Genomic DNA, 15,583 nt, shown 5'->3' with positions numbered 1-15,583 from the left:
GCCCGCCCGCCGCAGCCCCTCCAACGGCACCACAGATGCCAGGGCTGGGTGACTCTTGGTCACTAAGCCAGCTGTCGGGTTTTATTCTCTCGGCCTCTCTGGGCACGACGGGCACAGCGGATGGAACACCACTGCCCGAGGCTGCTCCGGTTCCTCTCCTGCCTCCCTGCCCCTCCCGATGGCTCCCCCCTCCCTGGGGGCTCCCTGCCTCACCTCTGTTCACAGCTCTGGGCCCTCAGACCTCGCCCTCCGCCCACCATTCCTGTCCACCCCACCCGAGGCCACACACCTCTGCAAGAGCCCCCAGAGCAGGCCCCTCCCAGCACACCATCCCTGTGGCTGCCAGGAAGAACTTTCTGGAAACGCAAGTCTGAGTAGCCCCTCTCCGTGACACTAACACCCGCACCCACCCTGCTCCCTCTCCAGCTTCGCCCCCAATCCAGGCCACACGCAGCCCCTCCTCCACGGCAAACACTTCCTGCCTCCGCTCTCCGCCTCCAGAACCCTCCCCGGGATTCAGACCGGCGAGTCCCCTTGAGACCCCCTCCATGGAGCCCAGCCCTCTGGCTGCGTCCCTGTTAGAGGCTTCCTCCCAGCACCTCCTCACGGATCAGAATCCGACTGCCGGAGACGAATCCTCTTTGCCTCCATCGGCTCCCCTCGCGGGCCCTAAGCTTGAAGCTGTGTCCTGTTCTCATCCTCTTCTCTTGGGGGAGTTCATGATCCAGGACGCCCGGCGGGTGCCCATCTGCCAGGTGCAGCGGCCCAGAGGGGCACCAGGAACCGCGGTACTCACGAGGAGGCGCAGGGACTGCTTTTTAACCAACGGTCCAGCCGCTGGCCGCCCCCGAGGGAAGCGGCGCGCACTCCGCGGCCTCCGCCAACGGCCCGCGCTCTAGGGCTGTGCGGCCCTCGGTCCCCGCTGGCGCTCAGGGCAGACAGAGGCGTGAGCACAAAGCGCCACTGAGCAGGCGCTGGCGGGAAGGGGTTCTTACAAGGAGTCAAACCCTCTGCTGAGGCTGTGGTCACAGCAGGGCGAGGGGACACATATGTCCCCCCCCCCCCACCCCGAGGGGCCCGTCTCTCAGGGCAAAGCGTGCTGTACCCGACTTCACACAAGTGCCCGTCTTCCTCGCACACGACTCCCACCAAAGTCGGGCAGAAGCAAGCAGTGAACTGTTACTTGGCTTCTTCGGGGAGTCGGAAAACATGTTTACGTTAGGAATCCTCAGGACCGCGGGACTTAGGAAGTACTTAAATGATGGGGGACATTAAACTCCCCATGGTGCTCCCAGAGCCAGTCCAGCAGCTGCGAGCGACCATTCCGCAGCCACCGCAACGGATGCGGCCGAGCAGGTGGGCCCGGGGAAGATGCAGGTCTGCGAGCGGACAGTGCACCCCACGGGCGCCCTGAAAAAGCAGCTATGACGTGGAGCCAAAGCTTGAAAGACCCGACTGTTTTCATGGCGGAAACAGGAAGCAGGCTGTACCGTCCACTGGGTTATTACCTTTCGTCGTTGCTGCTCTGGGTGGCGAGCGGGGACTAGGATTTAGACAAGACCCCCTCGCTCTCAAGGGAAATCAAGCCCCTTGCTTCCCAGCTCTCAGACATTAGCCCACAAAGTACTTTCCTTTCGGAGACGCTGAACGGGGGACTGCCACACGCAGACAGGACTCAGGGGGCTCGAGTCACACAGGGTTTCAACGGGGACACGGTCAGCACGGTGCCCCGAGCGCCCGGTTCACCGCAGGCGAAGCCCAGGGTGAGTCCGGAGTTGCCCGCCTGGGACACTGGGGACAGCGGCCCGAAGGAGTGAATGTGTCACGTACGGAAACCAGGAAGCTCAGGAAGGGAGACGAGAGCAGCACCTGTCTCAGAAGCGCGCACGTGTGACAGTGACAGCACCGCGAGGCCAGGCCCCGCCGCCACACAGCCGACCGGCTTTTTTCCGTTTGCCACCTGAACGCTTCACGCGGGTTTTCACGAGATTATTTCTATGTTCCGGGCGACATAAATAAAACCAGCCCTTCTGATTTGTATACACTCTCCATGTCTCTCATGGAAGGGGGGGGTCGATTTTGGGTGCGTATGTGGCGGGGGGTGCCTGGCGGTCCTCACCGGGACCCCCGCCCAGCTGCCCCGGCACGGGCCGTGAGGCAGGGCCCCCCCTCCTGCCCCAGGCCGGTGCCCTCACTGTGCTAGAATAGATGTCTCCAGCATGCGTTCCGTTCTAGCAGGTGGACAGAGCAGTTCTGCAGCCGAGCACAGAACAGTCATGCCAGAGAGCGGCCGAGGGCTGGGTTCAGGGCCAAAGGAAGGCCTCGCTTCACGTCATTCGACTTTCCTAGAGCGGAAGTCTCTCGAATGTGGTTTTATCAAGGGGAACACGATTGATATCTCATATAGATTAGACACACACTTTTAACTTTGTGATCCTGTGTCCCTCTTTATGAGATGTCAGAGAGCCGTAAAACCCACACAACCAACTTGCTGAGTGATCTTCGCCCACCTCTGGCCCGAGGAAACAGACAGCCTGGAACCTAGCTCCACCTGAACGATGCTTTTAGGATTTTGTGGGTACCGAGTGGCTCTTGTCAATACAGTCTGTTCTGGGAGGCTGAGCACCGCCAGCCGCTGTTACTGTGGCAGAGACGCACACAGACGATCTTCAGGAAAGTGGCGCCGCGGTGACCAGATGGGCACAGCCCTGGGGAGCACGCCCGTGACCTCCCAGCCCAGAGCCCCCAGCCGCCCTGGGAGCCCCAGAGCGGGCCCTGTGCCAGCCACCGCTTCGCCAGTTCCAGAAGATACACCGCGGAACCTTCTAGTGAGGGCAGGAGAGAGGGTTAGTGGCTAACAGGGCAGACGTCAGGCAATTTTTAACGATTAGAAGGCGTGGCCTATAGGAACCCAGTTCTGGAAAAGAGGACACCAACTTCGTGCTTCGTCTCTTTCAAACCTACCTTCTTCCTTTCTTTTAGGATTACTTTAGATATTAAAAAGAAAGGGATGGATCATTTGAGCTACAGCATCAATGACACTTCTGAGGAGAAAGCAAATTATAATCTTGGCCCAAAAGAGAGGTTTTCTTTTTACCACAGTACACTGGTTAAGGTTCAGATCTAACAAAAAGCAAGAGGAAAAAAAGGGTCAATTCTGTGGTAAAAACTTGGTGGGGCAAAATAAGTTACTTGTACAAAAGTTGAGAAGCATTTTTATTGCAGACGTTTCCACATACAAGGTTAGTGAAGCAGACCCCCCCGGCCCGTGATGGAGCCATGTTCCTATCACACAAAAACATTCAAGTGATACCCTAGACGTTTTCATGTTACTTTTTTTAGTACCTGGGGGTTTGCTTTGGCTAGATTTTCTATTTTAACCCACGCTTCTTCTCGTTCTTTCATTTTTAGCTTCTCTCTGAAAAACAGTAAAACGTCATTGGCATTAGAGAGGGGATCACATTCAAGAGAGGAAACACCCACACGGCCCGCAACACAATCACCTATTTCCCTGTCACCTTCTGCTTTCTACGCCACAAACTGCGCAGTTGTCGTCACAAGATATGCTGCCACGGACAACGGAATGAAAACACCAGCAGACTCAGAGCAGATGTAACAGCGAGATACGCCAACATTTTAACACACTGAGGAATGAAGTTTCTTAGGAACACTTATATGAGGACATCGGAGGTCTCTGTCCTTCCTGGTTTAGCTGCTTCTCCAGAAGACCTAATTAATCTTGAAGAAAAGCTCCCAGAGCCACGAAAGGTGAGACCATTCCACAGCGCAAAGGCCCTGAGGTTAAGAGCCAATGTCCTGACAAGGGCAGCTTTAAAAAGGAACAGTCTTGAGGCCTGGCTCCTGGCCGGTGACTGACACGGCCTTCGGGGAGTCACTTAACCTGGACCCAACTTTTTTTTTCTAGAAAATGTGCTGCAAGACCCTCTTCAGAAAATGAAGATACTCGCCCTCTCAAGGCCAGTGGCGCATCTGAGCGCTGTGCTCAGCTGGGAGGGCGCCCGGGAGACAGACTGCCACCTCGCACATGGCGCCCTCCTCGTGTGTTTTGCTGTCTTCCCTTTCCACACTACCCTCGAGGGCAAGGATTTCTGTTTCATGCCCTGTTGTGTTGCCAGAACAGGCCGGGCGTGCGGGCGAACACATCCATACTGTCTACTGAATGGACGTGACTGCAGTTTATAAATACCCTGCAATTTCAACTATACTCGTTCACCGTTTATCCACCTGAGCTTCGAGTGACAGACAAGCAAGAGTAAAATCTGCCCAGAGCCCGTGCCTGGCTCTCCCTCCAAGCGTGAGGCGGGGCCCTGGTTCTGGAGAGGGCACAGGCCGGGCTCCAGGGAGGGTCTGTCACGAAGGTGCTTGCTCTCTCTCAGAAATCTGATGGGACGGGATTCAAATTCCTGCCTCATGAACCTAAAAAATCACGACACCTCACAGGCTTTACATGCTCCCCGAGAAAAGCAAAAATTCTGGAAGTTAGGTCCTTGGCCAGACACACGTCTGCAGAGACAACTGAACTGGAAGCATCTGGGGAGCACGCGACCTTCTCTGGAAATAAGCTAAGAGAATGCGTTCTCATTTCTTTTCTGAGGAAGAGAGACTTGGCTTTGCTTTAACGTGATAGGCTTTTTCGGACAAACCAACAGAAGTTGTTTACTCGGGACTGAGGAAAACTGAACCCTTGAGGAAGCAGCTTCGGAAGGGAGCAACTTACTTCAGCTTCTCCGCTTTGAACTGCTGGGTACAGTCGTCAAACAGTTTCTGGTTCATCTCCATGAAGAGCTTCAGCGCGTTGTAGATCAGACCGTGTATCGTCCTGTAAGCAGAACTTTGTGTTCAGGCTCCGAGCGAGCGCTCCGCCTTTCCCTCCGCCCCTCCCCGCCTCGCCCTGCTCGGCCACGGCCCTCGTCCCCAGGCCTCCCGGGCTCCATGAGAGCCTGTCAGTTTGGGTGTGTCTGCGTCCACACGGCCGGTGGAGCCCCTCACTGAGCAGCCCGGGCCCGAGGCCTCTCGGTGCCGTGTCCTGGGTGACAGCGGCCCAAAGCCCCCTTCCTTGGAAGCAGAATGAAAAAATGCTGAAACTTCAAAAAATATGATTAAGGGGGGGCGCCTGGGTGGCTTAGTCGGTTAAGCGTCCGACTTTCGCTTAGGTCATGATCTCGCGGTTCGTGGGTTCGAGCCCCGCGTCGGGCTCTGTGCCGACTGCCAGCTCAGAGCCTGGAGCCTGTTTCAGTCTGTGACTCCCTCTCTCTGACCCTCCCCTGCTCATGCTGTCTCTCTCGCTCTCCTAGAAATAAATATAAATATTTAAAAAAAAAAATATGATTAAGGGGCGTCTGGGTGGCTCGGTCAGTTAAGCGTCTGACTCTCAATTTCGCTCAGGTCGTGATCTCCCAGTGTGTGAGTTTGAGCCCCGCACAGGGCTCTGTGCTGACAGTGTGGGGCTTGCTTGGATTCTCTCTTTCTCCCTCTGCCCCTTCCCCACTCACACTCTTTCTCTCTTAAAAATAAACACTGAAAATGTATACATAACTAAGACAAACCAGAATGAGTTGGGGACAATAACAGAAAACATTTTATTTCCCATAAACGTCAGTTTCCTTGTAATCTTATTAATTAAGAGCAGAAAAGTTTCTAATCATGCCGAAACAGAGCTCTGAAGGTAAAATAAATTTTTTAAATGTTTTATTTCTTTCTGAGAGAGAGAGAGGGAGGGAGACAGAGAACCAGCAGGGGAGGGGCAGAGAGAGAGGGAGACACAGAATCTGAAGCAGCTCCAGGCTCTGAGCTGTCAGCACAGAGCCCGACGCGGGGCTCAAAGCCACCAACTGTGAGATCGTGACCTGAGCCGAAGTCGGACGCTCAACCGACTGAGCCACCCAGGTGCCCCTCTGAAGGCAAAATGTAAAATTACCACAGGATAGCTTAATGACACTTAGCTCCGACACCCACGAGAGGGGGGAGGCCCCGCTCCCCTGTGACCGAGTGGGGTCTGGAGAGGCTGCTAGTCCCACTCGCCATTGGGCGACAGCCAACAGGGGACTGCGGTGAGATTGGCAGAACTGCCCAGGGGCGCCTGGGTGGCCTGGTCGGTTAAGCCTCCAACTTTAGCTCAGGTCACGATCTCACGGTTTGTGAGTTCAAGCCCCTGATGGGCTATGCTGACAGCCTGGAGCCTGCTTCGGGTTCTGGGTCTCCCACTCTCTCTGCCCCTCCCCTGCTTGTGCTCTCTCTCTCTCAAAAATAAAAAAACAAAAATAAATTTAAAAAACAACAACAACAACCCCCCCCCCCCCCCAAGAACTGCCCAGCAGAGCCTGGCCAGCCCACAGCATTGTGAGCAACAGCCAAAAAACTTAACTCTCGAACCGTAACTACACTGGTACTTCTTTCTGTGCTGTTGCCGAATTCACAACTACTTCTTAACTCACTTCATAGTACCCAACTTATATTTGGAAACACTTAACCCTTCTCCCCCCTCTGGGGTCTGCGGCGGGTCAGCGGTCACTGCTGACTTTCCTGTCACTCTCAATGGCACAGAAACGATGGCTACGCTCCGAGGCCTCTGCCAGCACCCGCTGAGCACAACAGGAAATGCGCGTCCCGAAGGAAAGGTTGTTGAAGGCCCATGTACTGATGGGTGGGCCGGGCGGTCTGACCAGGGCCCGTGGCGGGGGCTGCGTCTTGCGGCATGAGGGTCGCCGCTGCCCCCACGGCCGTGTGTTGAGGGTGAACACTCACCGCAGACCTGCTAGGTGCCTGGGACCTCACATCTATTAACTTCACCTTCGTTAACTCCAGCACGAGGTGAAGGTCGCCGCAAAGGGCTTTCTGTGCATGAATACGGGTTTTCTTGACGAATCAGCTCATAACAGCAAGCTGGGGGCCAACGTTTTCTCTATTTCTCAGACGGGGAAACTGTGGCCGAGTGAGAGGGGGCAAGGACGTGAGCCGGGACGGCGGGAGGGGGTGCGGGGGACCCTGCGAGCCAGGTAGCCACAGGCCAGCTCTAGAGTGCAGCCCGGCCCGCACCGCCCTGAGTCTTGCTCTCCTGGGCTGGCGGCCCTGCTCCCCCACTTTCAGATCTGACTGAACGATTATGGTATAGAAAGGGCAGACACGAAGGGAGGAGGGGACAGCAAAGCCCCGGTGCCCGCAGTCATGTAAATGACACGAGCACCAGTCGGCACTCCGCTGCCAGGGAGCCCGCACCGACTGTTCCCTTCGAGGGTGTCAGAAGAGCCTGCCCAGGGTCTCCATCCTTGTTAAAGGGGCAGGACAAGGGAGAGAGAAGCAAGCCTGAGACCCCCGAGGTTGTGTTTCTGGTCCCTGCTTGCCCCTTGCTCGGGGGGCAGGCTCGTGCCCTCCCGAAGGGGCTCCCTAGTGTCTGGCCAAGGCTCGGGGTGACCCCCGTGCTCCTGCGGGACCGTGCCTGAAGCTTCGCAGTGACCTTCAGCTCCCCAGGGCGGGGGGGGAGCGGGCTACGGTGAGGCCAGGAAGGCGCCGTGTCAACAAATGTGCCTCCGTGTTGGCGTGAGACAGGGGTGAGGCGGAAAGGAAAGGCCGCAATGTAATCCTCACTCCTACTTCACTGTAAGCACCCCTCTCCCCCAATAATCAACGTTTTGGTTCTTCGCTGCCATCTGAGACTTGGGCGGGACCCCAGCTGGGCTGGAGCACCCGCGGCCGCGCTCACTTGTTCCAGTGGGTCTTGGAGTTGCGGTACAAGGACGGAAACATGATGGGCAGGATCTTCGCAGCGTTGTCGCTGATCAGACTCATGATGTACTCGTTGTTCCAGTAATACAGCGCCCGCTCGGCCACCTGGAAGACGGAGGGCACAGCTGTTGTGACCACGGCGACACACCTCCAGCAGTGCCCTCCCCACGGCTCTGCGAACAGGCAGGGATGACACGGGGTTAGATGGTCATCCCCACGAACCCCAGCGCTCCGGGCTGCGACCCTGAAGAGCCCCCAACAAAAGGGAGGGGACTCTTTGCGCAGCAGGAGCCCGGTCAAGTGCTCTGCTCACTCGGCACACACTCACGCCGGGCCCTAGGCTACCGCTGGGGTCGCAGGTCAACCGCCTTCGTTCCTCCTGCCTCCCGTCCACCCCCAAGCAGCGCGGATCTCGGAGGCGCCAGCAATGAGCAAGGGGAGCGGATCTTACGTTCCGGGGGGGCAGGGGGGAGACCAATGACGGGAGAACAAATTTACCAGAAGGGATACGTCGGGGGGCACAGCAGCTAGGAAGGGGACCTGTGTGGGGCAGATCGCGTCCCCAGGAGGCCCCGAGGGGGCAAGGGCAGGTGTGAGGTGGAGGTGGGGGGGTGCGGGGGCTGGCGGGGGGCAGGAGGAACACAGCAGGGACAGCTGGTGAGCAAGGGCACGGAGCGGGGCAGGGGTGTGGCCCCCCGAGGGCAGGGCCGCTCTGCTCACAGTGAGCTAATGATACAGACCAGTACGTCCAACGGAGGCAGACGGGCTGAACACGGGCCCCAGGGGCGACCTCTGAACGAGGCCAGAAGACTACACAAGAGGCCAAGGAAAGCGGGATGTGACTGGGGGCGCCCCTCAAACAGGATTTGTGGGGGACGAATGTCAGAATGTGGATGCGCTGGAAACAAAGTGCTTGCGTGTGTGTGGGGGGCAGGGTTTCGGAGTTTCGTGTCCCCTACGAGAGTCCACCACTTAGCTGTGGACAGCAGGGTTTTACGCATTTGGGGCGCACTGAACATGCAGACAGAACAGACAGGTTTCCAGAGGAGCCTTGTCCAATTCCTCGTAGCGAGACACATGCTTTTGGGGAGGCAGTCGAGAGGCTGAAATATATTTTAGAGACTTACAGTCTTAGCATCTTATTTTGAAGCACATTCCAAACTACACAAGGGGTAAAGCACGACCCTGAAGCCTGTCACCTCCGAGGCGGACCCGGATACGAGGCCGCTCTCTCCCCGCCCCCCGTACCTGGAAGTGTGGGCTGGACACACACTTGGCCAACTGTCGGAAGAGAGGCTCCATAATCTTCACAAATTCCGACGGTTCAATCACATCTAAAATTTCTTCTAACTCATTTAAGAACATGACTTCTTTTGGACTGTGAGTCTTTGGCCAGTATTTGAGAAGTGCCATCACCACCTACCGAAGACACAACACACAGTGGGACGTCCGTGAGGGCCGCTGCGAGTTAGCAGTTCTGGTTTTCGTTAGGGTGGCCCCTCCCCCGCCCCCCACAGAGCATCCAAACAGGGAGGTGCCCTTTTCCTTGCAGAAGGAACGGTGATTCAGGAAATCAGCATGTGGGTTTTTGTTTTTATAATTAGAGAAACACGTCAAATTTATATAATTAAGAATTGTGACTTTAACTTATGTGACCCTCTCTTTCGGACCACCATGGCAGTCAGTCCTTTGAGGAAAAAAAGGTTAAAAAAATAAGCAGTTAGGAGGGTTGAGAGAGAACAATGGAGAAGCAGGGAGCATATGAGCTTGAGTATTTGTTTCAGTGCCCAAGTGGCCAGTTCTGAAAGTGCAGGTGACACATGTGTACGCATGATCCATTTCTATCTCAAATCGATCATACATATTTATAAACAAACACACGTGCTGCATGTGCACACATGGTGTTTTTGGTTGTGCTAAAACAGATCAAGGGGGGAGACATGAAATAAGCTGACGCTGTTATCAGCTCATGCCATGCAGGGCCGTGGAGGGACCTGGGGCGGCCCGCTGCCCTCTGTGTGACCAGTGACCTTGGGTGGGTAACCGCCTCCGGGGCTGCCAGAACCCTGCATCTGAGGAGTGTCGGCCCGCGGGCAGCACCGCGCTCGGCCTCAGCTAGGACCCGCCCCCTCGAGGCACGTTCAGAGGGCCCGGCGGCAGCTTCCTCATTTGCGGGGACTGGACCTCGCGTTCCCCGCCCAAGTCAGACGGGTAGAAAGGGTGTCTGCGGGCCAATCTTTCTTCATCTCACTCCTCTAGTTTCCGAACTTCCTCCCGCAACCGCACCAGTAAAGACCATCCATCCAAAATATCAGATTTGACGTGGTGAGGATTATTGAGTATGTATTTTCAGAGTTGAGCCACCTTAATTCTAAATAGTACAAGGACCCACAACATCTGTACACAAGCACACCTGCCCACACATGACTGCAACCCATCGCTTTAAAGCAGCTCCTCACTTGTCACGGCCATTTCGGGAACTGCTGTCCCAGCCCCCAGCATCGGGACGGCCGTGAAGATCACCGTGAATGCCAGCCCTTTCGGACTGGCTGGTGGTTGCCACCCACCGCGCAGACACCCCCTTGCTGCTCGGCAGGCCAGCTGCTGGTGACCGTGGTTAAATCACGGTGGGCCTTTGAACAACGCCCAGTTAGAACAACTCCGTTAATGCTTTTGGCATTCAGGCTCCTGGGCAATCTTTTATGAGATTACCCTTTATAAAACCCCAAAACTCATAAGACAGTGCTCCTAGTTCTGAAGTCTGATGGAAATATTTACAACATGATGGTCTTTCAAAAGAAATCCTTTGAAAGAATCTATGATTTAATGCTTTTTTCTCCTACTTTTTTTGCTCAAAATCAGTCAGTAGACACTTACCGAGCACCTACTAGATACCAGCGTGGGGGAGGGGAGCCACTGCTAAGAGGACAGCAGGTGCCAATCACCTCGCAGGTCCACTCTTCTTTGTCATTTGACAAATGGAGCTTTGTTAGGAGAAATACACTAACACGTGGGACGCAGAACACACCTGGTCTAGCTACTCACTGTCTCTGGAAGAGGTGGTGTTTCTGGAATCAGAGGCCCACGCTGGACCTGCTTTTCACACTACTGGGAACGACCTACGGCCGGTACCCATGACTGGGGCGCAACAGCGTCTGCAGAGGAGGGGTCGGCCTGGGAATGCTGATCCAGGCAAAAGTGGCTGTCTGCCCATCATGCACCGAGCTTTCCGTTGGAAACTCAATGCGCTGCACTCTCTGGACAGGGCTGGGGAGGGCAGGGGAGGGCAGAGGAGCCCCCTCCCTTGAATACGAGGGAAAAACAGAGTTTCCACCAGGCGCTGTAGTAAAAGTCGATCAGCCTAAAGAAACAGGTGGGTGAAAACAACATGACTTTACTTCTGTCTGCGATGGGCTGAGATCTTATTCTTATGATAATAGTGTACGTGTTCAACATGCCCGGAAAGCCTTCCAGCACCGCACACGGTTTACAAGCAGAAATACTAACTATAGACCTTAACCGGCACAACATGTGTCTTTTCAACGCATCCTGCTGTAACCACCGCTGACCTTGGCCGCGCTGGCTTCAGGAGTGGCCTGGGTCCAGGACCCCGAGACCCGTGTGTGCCGTGTCCTTAGCGCTGCCGAGTGGACACACTCCTTCACAAGAGTTTACCCATCTGTCTTCTTATCAACACGCTTTCAGTGCTGAAGTAAGACAGATCGGCCTCTGCATTTTCACAAAATGTGGATTCAAAGGAAGGTGTTCCCTAAGGCGAGGGTCTTCAATGTGCAGAAAACTAAGTCTGCTTTCTGGGGCTGAGAGACAGTACGTTGTCTATGCTGTGGGGAATCCAGGACTGAAGTGATTCTGGGTGGCGATCCTGGGGTGTGTGGGGGCCCGAAGCTTCTCTGTGCCTGAGCCGGCAGGGCCCAACCGCGGCCAGCACGCCGTCTCCGGCCTCCATCGACTGCAGCAAAGAGCTCCCGCTTCTGCCAAGTTCTTTCAGCTCGACCAGTGGGACCGAAACACAGCTCTGTCACCTTCGCCTACTCTCGGGTGCAGGAGAGAATGGAGGCCTGCTGGGGCGGGGCTGGCACCCGGGCTGGGACAGTCCTGGCTGGGGTAAATGAGGCCAAGATCGGGTGGATTCTTTAGCCTCCAGAGAGAGTGAGAAATATACACAGAGAGAAGTCATGAAAGAAAAGGGCATGTGTTTTCTCTCCCATGTTTTTCTTTCCCTTCTTATTTTTGAGGTAAGAAAAGAACAGGGTGTGTGTTAGAATTTATTCCCGTATTACGGTTCTCACCCTTTATCTTTTTATGTTATTATTTTTGTGATGTTTATCCATTTTTGAGAAAGAGGGAGAACACAAGCAGGGGAGGGGCAGAGAGAAGAGACACAGAATCGGAAGCAGCTCCAGGCCCCAGGCTGTCAGCACAGAGCCCGACACGGGGCTTGAACCCACAAACCGTGAGATCATGACCTGAGCTGAAGTCAGATGCTCAACTGACTGAGCCACCCAGGCACCTCTGGTTCTCACCCTTTAGTTTGGAGATGCCCTTCAGACTCCGAGGAACTGAGCACAGGACACCTTATCACTGATGCCACCTCAGGTTTCCCTGCAGGTGGGTAAAAATACCAGCCCCTACACTATGTGCTTTGATACTGAAGTCTGGTAAGTTTGGTGCCTTTCCTTGGGGCTTCCAGAATCTCAGAGCTGGGGCAGTGGTGAGGAGAGACCCTGGGAAGGGGAGCTGGGGCAGGCGCTGGGGGACGAGGTCAAGGGTGACACAGGATATCCATGCTTAGAGTTTACAAGCTCAGAAAAAGCAGAGATTGGGAGCCAGTGTGACTTGGGAGCTGGGCATTAAGGACTCCTTGTGTATCCCCACCATATAACACAGCCTCATGGGACCGCTGTGTAAGACGGCCGAGGGGACAGAGAAGATGCCGGAATGATGACATCTGCCTTTTTTTATTCCAGCAGTAACTTTGAGAAGACTATTCAAACCCTGAAAATGGCACTCAGTACTTCTCACTTTTGTTACTCAACAGTAAAAAACAACCAGTTAATAAACAATGGGCAGTGGATCTAAAGACGTTTGTCCACACACAGGTGGCCAACAGGCACTTAAAGAGACGCCCAATGTCTTCAGTCATGGGGGGAATGCAACTCCGAAAGCCACCGAGAGACACCACCACACACTCACCAGGTGCTGGAATAAAAGAAGGGCCGACAACAAGTGCTGGTGGAGAAAGCGGGACCCTGAACCCCCGTGGGGCCGCTGGGAAGGAGCCTGCAGCCCCTCACAAGGCAGAACACGGCAGCCCCGCCGGATCCAGCAATTCCACTCGGGGCTGCACACCCAGCGGGGCTGCGAGCAGAGCAGGGACTTGCACAGACACTGGCATGCCTGCGGTCACAGCCTCACGACCCGCGTATTCCCAAGGGGTGGAAGCAAGCCCAGTGTCCACGGGCAGGGGAGCCGGGGTGCAACACACGAGGGGGAGGGGGAGAGGGGGAAGGAGAGGGAGGGGGGAGAGGGGAGAGGGGGAGGGAGAGTACGTGGCCACACCCGGGGCGGAGCTCTGACACAGGCCCGGCCTGCAGGATGCCACCCATCTGAGGTGCCCCAGGGGGCAAACTCGTGGAGACAGAGGCAGGTGCGAGGTCACCAGGGCGTGGGCAGGGGGGAGGCAGGAGTCGGGGTTTGGGGCGGGCGCAGAGTATGTCTGGGGCGATGCAGTGACAAACTTCTGGGAACAGCGGGGAAGGCTGCGTGGCCCTGGATGTAATTAACGCCCCTCGTGCACTGAAAATGGCAAATTTCACGTTGTATATAATTTACCACGATTAAGATAATGAATAATGAAATATACCCAAAAGCGACTGAACTGTACATTTTAAACGCCTGAACTGTATGGTGTGTGACATATATCTCCATGAAGCTGTTAAAACACGTGAATTCAAACCCTTAACTGGGCACCCGGTGCACTCAGCTTTGTTCATCTAGGCTACAACCTTTCCATCTTTAACACGGATCACACGCCGGAGCGTCGGAAAGCTAAGCATGTGGCAGCACTGCCCGGATGCTCGATGAGCGACTTGCTGTCCTCGAACGCGGAAGGAAGCCTCTTTGGCACAAGCGTTTCGAGAACTCGCTACAGTTGGTCCGATCGAAGCCAGTTACGGGTGTGGTTAAGCCAAGGAGTGAAAGTGTTCAACTCACACAACCCGGCAGGCGCCCCAGTGGCCACACCCCGCGAGCGCCTCACATTCAAAGGAGTAAAGTCCCGCACAAAGAAGATGGCAATCCGATTGCGTCCAATAACCGCCGCAATAAAGGATCCTGTAATTAAAATCACTACGGTCCGGAAATCACCACACGGGCATGAAGCCGGTGCGTCTGTCGGCAGCTCAGCTTGGGATGCAACATGCGGTCTGGACGGCTCTGGGGCCCGCGGCCCGACCGTGCTATTTATGCTCGGGGAAGCCCACAGTGTGACGTCAGCGCCCGTGTGTGACGTCAACGCAGCCGGCGAGGTACTCACTGGTTCGGTGAGCGTGCTGTCCTTCTCTAAGAACTGCACTACACAGTAGGCCAGCTGGAAAGAAGGAGAGAAAGCGTCAACCCGGTGCTCTCCTCTGACCATGTGCTGCCCCGCCCCCGCTGGGGGAGCCCCTGGGGGGGAGCCCTCCCCCCCCCCCAGCAGGCACGGGCTCCCCTCCACGGCCCCTGCCGGGGCTCTGAGGGGGACTCTCAGGAACCAAGGACAGAAAGCTAAACACATCAGGGAACAGTCTTCTGGACAAACATCAACAAGTACGCCCAGGGTGGAGGGGATTTTTCTCACGGTTTTTTTGGAGACTGTAATGAACAAATGACCAAAGAGCCTGGGAAAAACCAAATTAAAATCTGCTTCCAAATTCAACCTCTGAACTGTTAATCCCTCCCGTAGAACAGTTAACATGGGGGCACCGGGGGGCGCAGTCGGTCAGTCTGGCTCTTGGTTGTGGCTCAGGTCCTGATCTCATGATTCCTGAGTTTGAGCCTGCGTCAGGCTCTGCACTGACAACACAGAGCCTGATTGGGATTCTCTCTCTCTCTCTGCCCCTCCTGCACTGTCCCTCGTTCTCTCTTAAAAATAAATAAACCTAATTAAAAAAACCAACATGATCACAATCTGGTTGGATATAAAGATATTATCACCGGTTAACAGCAAAAAGAAGAAAAAAACTCCTCCAAGTAAAATATTTCTCAGGAAGCCAATGTCATTAGAATCACATAAAGAATACACTTCCTGTGATTCATCCTGGGCTCCGCTCCCAATGTGAGGGACAGAGGTGCCTGCTGGCTGCTGGCGCACGGGCACGAGGCCTGTCCCCGACCCTCAGCACCTGTCTATGCAGGATTCACAAGTGCAAGAAGGAAGGAAAAACATCCTCTCCTGGCAAAGTGTGGCCAGCTAACCGGGTATTAACTGCCTACTGACCGAAGTTTCAGTGTTAACTGTAAGTAGATTTATGCAAACTATAAAAAGCTTACTTAAAAAACCCACTTTTTTTTTTTTTGTATGCCATTCGCTGGCCACACACAGAGAGGTTTTTTTCCTTGAAGGAGCCAGACTTTATTTATTTTCAAATGTTTCTTTCTGAGACAGAGCGTGAGTGGGGGAGGGCAGAGAGAGAGGGAGACACAGAATCCAGAATCTGAAGCAGCTCCAGGCTCTGAGCTAGCTGTCAGCACAGAGCCCGACGCGGGGCTGGAACCCATTAGCCATGAGATCATGACCTGAGCCGAAGTCGGACACTCAACCGACTGAGCCACCCAGACG

The 15,583-nt window shown here is 55.2% G+C and overlaps 1 protein-coding gene across 6 annotated transcripts in view; it reads right to left on the bottom strand.

The window, feature by feature from the left end:
• The window catches only part of PPP2R5C (protein phosphatase 2 regulatory subunit B'gamma), a 131,363-nt gene that overhangs the window by 9,138 nt on the left and 106,642 nt on the right, over positions 1–15,583 (bottom strand). For all 6 annotated transcript variants that reach the window (XM_039251167.1, XM_039251165.1, XM_039251168.1 and 3 more), the window contains 5 exons: positions 14,300–14,353; positions 8,992–9,162; positions 7,721–7,848; positions 4,739–4,840; positions 3,346–3,418 (listed from right to left, as the gene is read on the bottom strand). In XM_039251167.1, the coding sequence (XP_039107098.1) occupies positions 3,346–3,418; positions 4,739–4,840; positions 7,721–7,848; positions 8,992–9,162; positions 14,300–14,353 (528 nt within the window). The remainder of the gene's footprint in view (positions 1–3,345; positions 3,419–4,738; positions 4,841–7,720; positions 7,849–8,991; positions 9,163–14,299; positions 14,354–15,583) is intronic.

This window comes from Hyaena hyaena, unplaced genomic scaffold (assembly GCF_003009895.1).
Source record: "Hyaena hyaena isolate Hyena2069 unplaced genomic scaffold, ASM300989v1 scaffold_386, whole genome shotgun sequence".
Taxonomy (NCBI): Eukaryota; Metazoa; Chordata; class Mammalia; order Carnivora; family Hyaenidae; genus Hyaena; species Hyaena hyaena.
This window is presented reverse-complemented; position numbering and strand designations above follow the sequence as displayed.